We start from the raw sequence: 5891 nt of genomic DNA on the forward strand, positions 1-5891 counted from the left end.
GCACTTCTTGCACTTCTGTCAGACTTATTACCATGCAGTGAGGAAAGAAACCCTTCCCAAAAGCAACACAATAGGTGAGATCACTTGAATGGAGTTATTTTATGTTTTAAAATGGGACAATCCTAAATAAATTCTCTTGTGATGAAAAAGTACAAACATAACACAAAAGTGATTATCTCTGCCATGGTAATTTTTACATAAACAAAATTAATTCCAATCACTTTATCTTAATTTTTATAAATGGAAAATAAGAGTGGGGTAAAAAAAAAAATGTGAAGGAACAACTGTAACCTCCTTGTTTATTCTGGGGAAAGAACATCATGATTCATCCACATAAAACCATCCAAGCAAGCCATAAGCCAAAGTCAGAAGGTTATCTAAAATAAAGACATATAGGAACTGTTTATTAAATTAGTTATTTTTCTGTTTCTTAATGATTATGAATGTGCTGCTTCATAGATTACCATGAACTTCCACGACTGGGTACTGTCTAACGATTTTCGCTACTAAATTGGGATTATAGTATAAATGCTAAATTGAAACTTTACCATATTCCTGAACCCACACAACAAAACAGACCGCAAGCATTCTTCTAAGCATCTAAATTAAAAGGATCCTGCCAGATCCACTCTACTACTCTCCTGCAAGCAACTGATGAGAACCATAGAAGGAAAGTAACATACAAAGTAATTAACATTACAGACAATCCAAATCATAATTACATTACTCTTACGCAGAAAAAAAATAGTTGAGTATTTCCTAATGATGTATGTATTTCAATTTAAATATAGTCAATTTTACGCTTCCGATTAATAGACACTTTCTCTGTCAGGACTATTCATTCTTTAGTCATTTCAATTCCAGGGCAAAAATTCTAAACAATCCAATAAATGCAGACATGGCATCCATTACAATCAAACAGCCAGTGTACATAATCCTCACAACTTGTTTTCATATCACAATGACAGCATGTGGTAATGAACTTTCTGTTCAGAAAGCCTTTGTAAGATCCGGAAAGGGAAAGAAATATATACTCCCAAAGATTAATTACTCAGATGCTTAATACTCAAACCTCTTCAAAAATCTGGAGATCAGCCGAAAAGTGTCATAAATGGTTTGACGTTGTACCAGAACACTATTTATTGGCATTCTTAATTTCTATCTGTGCAGACTGTGCTTAGTACTTAGCAATATAATAGCTAAATGTAACGGCAGTGCTAATTAGATCATATATAAGTGTTTGAGAATTCTGATTATAACCTAGAAGTTTTTATTAATTCAGCTAAGGAACGTCAACCACATCTGCTACAGCTGTCACAGAACTGAAGGTGGTCTTGTTCACAGGGAATGATGCAGAGCCTCAATACGTTAGTGGCTACACACGTGCCACATCTGAAATGTGACTCTTCAGTAGCGCAGCCAAATAACTTGCAGTTGTAGATCTACTTCTGCCTAAACTAATATCCACTGGCTTATCTATACAGCAAAGTAGTACAGTTACTCGTCTTGAAAGGAGGATACGAGGTCTTGACCAACCATGCTGTTTAGGGGAACAAAGTGTTACCGGCAGTAGGTAGAAGGACAGATGCCGAGTGCCTCTGTATGGGAACTGCATGCGAGGGCACAGTTACAACACTGGGCGCTTCATCCTCTGTCTTTGTCTCTCTCCCCTTTAGCCCTCCAAACCTCATTCTAAATGGTTTACATCTTTTTCACACAGAAATATATTCCATTTTGACAAGCTCACTGTCATTACTTATGAAGAAGCAGGCATTTCTCATTGCTACACTGAAATGACTTAAAACAATGAACTAATGAAGAAAAAAGTTTTAGCTTAAATACTGAGAACAAAAGCAGCACAAAAGCAACCTCTCTCCTCCTTCCCGTATTGGCTGTTGCTGTTCTATGCTACCAAAATGAACAGAAACATCAGGGACAAAAACTCATCCTGATGAAATAAAGCAAACACCAGTGACCTCAAGGGGGAAAAAAGTTTTACCTCAAATATACATATGTAAAGCTAATATCCAAGAAGTCATCTGTTCTCATATAATTAAAATCACAATGTTTCCATGTAAAAACTGTAACTAAAATGCCAGCTATGACTGATCTCAGGGGGGTTTTGGGTCGGGTTTTTTGGGGTATGAGGTTTTTTTTCCTTCCTACACATACATATTTGAAGGTTTCTCATTCCACTTGGCAACAGCGGTAATTACCAGTGGAAGTTTAGAAGTTCAGTCAATACAGCAAAGAGAAATGGAATACATTTCAGAAATTTTAGTAAATTATTCTGGCTTCATTTTCATTTTACAGGCTCAGTAATGTTAAGGTTGTTATGATATCTTAAGAACAAGCTGTAAATCTATTTAAATCAAACTATACTTATTTTTCAATTTTCTAGGATAATTTTCAAGACTTCATTATATCAGTTGATGATATATACCCCAAACCAGATAAATGAGGTCTTTAGTATAATTAAAGTTTTACTTAAATAAATTTGTTAAAAAAAAGAATTATTTAAAAATCATACATTTACTTTGTTTGAACTTTTATGAGCAAAACAGATATAATTCGTGGTGTTAAAATTATTCAGGCACAATAGAAGCTAAAGATATGTCCTTGCCAAATGGTGAACATGCGCTTTCCACAGACTACGTATGCCTTGTTTCCCAATCAAACTGTCACAGCATGAAAACATTCTCCTGCCTGTAGAGGTTTTGATACCCATTTCCCCGGTGAAAGCGTGCAAAAGGATCTGAAAGAGTTATTGACAATTCATACAGTATCCCATATTTCATTAGATAGTACAAGCAGAGAACATATCTTAACTCTGAAGGGAGATGAAGCAACAATGTTTTAAATGACTATTGACTCCACTAAATTTCCTGATAATGTCAGAAGACTGTAGTCTGTCAGGTTCATAAGAGACTCAAGATGATACAGGAATCCAATTATGCGAAGTCTATTTAGTTGTCCTGTTTGCTAAGCCAAAGGTTAACGAGAACTGCACTGAAAAACCTCCTGTGGTATTACAAAGTATTTCTTATGCTGCATAACATGTAAATGAAAAAGTATTTTAATCAAGCCTTTCTTTAACTCTTTAATTGCAACGGAATACTATACAATACAGCGAGTGAAAAACTCACAACGGAAAAAGTGATTTTAAAAATTTGCCTCTGAACTAAAGACATCATGACTAATTACTAAGGTAATTATTACTGAATATTTCTAATTTACAAAGGAAAAAACGTTAAGTTCACAGAACCATAAATAGTCATTGCTAACATTAAATCTTTATAAATAGTAAGCTATGGCCTCTAATTTTAGACAGAAATTAATTATATTTTTGTTGGTAACACATTCAAATCTGTTTACACAGCTGACAAGTCTCAGCTGCACCAGACTCGAGTAGTGAGCTTTGAGGACTCTCCTGCTTTGGAGCAGATGACTCAACATTCACCAATTTCATTAAAGATGAAAAGGGGAAAAATTCACCTGCAACAATGTCACTTGTAAAAACAGACTTAAAACAGATTTATGAGTTTTACATATGTGAGGTATCCTATTCAAAAGAAAGGGAGGGAAAAAAATACAGGAAAACCTAACAGCTGTGGGAAAACGGATTAGAAGTGTTGAGTTTCCAATTCTTTTTTTGGCTAATGTAAACTAATAAAATGTTAAAATGGATCCACATTTCAAAGACTGTAATTACCACATGACACCATGCTGTTATTTCAGATCTCACATCTATCGTCTCAGATATGCTCTTGAATACATGGACATAGATTTACCCACCTCTCTCAAATTTAACTACTGTTTCTGCAAACACTACCACAGATGTATTTTACAAGTATATTAGAAATATTAGAAATTCAGACAGGTTTGGGTTTTTTTTTTGATTGGCATAAATCCTTTACCCAGAGCAAAAAAGCAGCAGTCTTATCATACAAACAGCAATTCTCTCTTTACAAGAAGAGGGTAGAAATGGACAGGAAAGTAATGCATTGAAGGTAATGATAATACATAGAGAAAGCAAATCCCAATTCCATTTTCACTTTGTAGAATACTCAGGATCAACCTCTAGTTAAAACAAATGATTTTATAAAAATAGAGATTATTTTTTTCTACATTTTTCTCAGGGCACAAAACCTATAGACAACATAGATATATAACTACATCATTACTTCAGCCTTTTAGGCTTTTTTTTTTTTTTTTTTTTAAAATAAATGCAGATCTCACTAGCTGGCATTGGGAACATACTACCAGAAGAAAATCATCTGAGCAAAATTGAAAGACATGCTGTAAAACACACTGTAGGGACAACCATGCAAGGAAGCAAGTCTAATATTTAATGGAATTCTACAGTTAAGTCCCACAGTTTCATGAATATGTAGGGAATTCAGAGTTAGCTGATTCCGTCACTGATCTCAACTAAGATTTCCTTCCATTTCTAAATAATGGTAACTCTAAAACCTCCAAAACAAGTTTGAAAATTCAATACATATTGTATTGTATACATATTATTTACCATTTCAAAATGTAATCTTGCAAATGTCCATAAATTCTTACTGGTCCAGCAAGAACCAAAGTTGATATTTTAAAAGCAAGTGAAGCCCTCCAACAATTTCAACAGGAACACCGCCTGATTAAAGCCAGACACAGGCTTAAGAATACCAGTGATCTGACGGACTCAGCTGAGTAAAGTATCTGGATATGCACTCAGAATACATGTGAAAACCAGGATTTTTTCCCTGAAGTTCCATCACTGCAATAGACCTCCTCGACTTCGACAATGTTGTGCAACTTTACTACAATCTAGGAACACATGTACTCCTAGTCTAGAACATGCACTGAATTTGATAGACATGAGTAATTTCCATGGAAATGTGCTTTAGTAAGCCAACAATTTAGTATTTGTATCTTTCAAGATAAAGCTGTGACGTGGAATGATAGGTTATTGCATATGGGACACTAAAACCTATTGGGTGATTCTGATCAAAAATCCAAGTAAAATCACCAATGCGTAGGAAGAAATGAAAGGAGGACCAAAGCTACTTACCGAGTCGTCTGTGGCAGAAGGAGGCCAGCCTTCCCATAACTGGTGACGGACAGGGATACTAGTTAGGTCATACACATTCCGCTTTACCTAGTCAAAAACAAACAAACAAACAAAAACCAAAACCATTCAGAACCTGTACTAACAAAAGTATACAGGCAAACTACATTCTTTTCATCATAATCCCAAGCTTTTTATTTTGGTTTTTTTTTCCAATTACTTATTGTAAAACAGGTTCCTCCAACACTTGAAGATACAGATCTGTTCCACAGGTTTACGTACAGTACTGCTGAATTTCACTCCTGCCAAAAGCAACTGAAAAAACTATGCTTAAAAAAAAAAAAAAATCTATGAAGTATCATTTGTAATGATACATAATTACTGAAGTATCATAAGTGCTTAAAAACATTCATAACATTAATTTTCCCAGTAAAAAGTATTACAAAGTAATGATCAAACTGAAGGGAAGCAGAAGGTAATAACAAAAATTCTGTTACAGTTTTTGCTAGTTAACATACTCTGTTTTCACTTGAAAATTTTACAATACAATAAGAAAACCAACTATTTTTGCATAAGTTTCTGAAATGGGATAAAAAAAAAGTGATAGTATTAAACATGAAAATAGAAATTAATAAGCACATTTCCAATGAAATCAGCCCATTTCAAACATTTATTAACCAAACACAAATAAACTAATTTTTACATCAACTCTTTTCTTATCCTGTTGAAATACAGGTCCCTACCATTAACAACCTCAGATGATGGTTGCCAGAAGGAAAAGAAGGGGAAAAGAAGAAAGAGTTGAAAATTTCAAATACAGGAAGAAAGATGCAAA

At 34.3% G+C, this 5891-nt stretch overlaps 1 protein-coding gene across 2 annotated transcripts in view; it reads right to left on the reverse strand.

Moving 5' to 3' along the window:
* LOC104131492 (FAS-associated factor 1) overlaps positions 1-5891 on the reverse strand; it is a 92195-nt gene that overhangs the window by 1316 nt on the left and 84988 nt on the right. For both annotated transcript variants that reach the window (XM_035900199.1, XM_009644658.2), the window contains one exon: positions 5060-5146. In XM_035900199.1, coding sequence (XP_035756092.1) covers positions 5060-5146 — 87 coding nt within the window. The remainder of the gene's footprint in view (positions 1-5059; positions 5147-5891) is intronic.

The sequence above is a fragment of the Egretta garzetta genome, unplaced genomic scaffold, assembly GCF_000687185.1.
Source record: "Egretta garzetta isolate BGI_Z169 unplaced genomic scaffold, ASM68718v1 scaffold768, whole genome shotgun sequence".
Classification (NCBI taxonomy): Eukaryota; Metazoa; Chordata; class Aves; order Pelecaniformes; family Ardeidae; genus Egretta; species Egretta garzetta.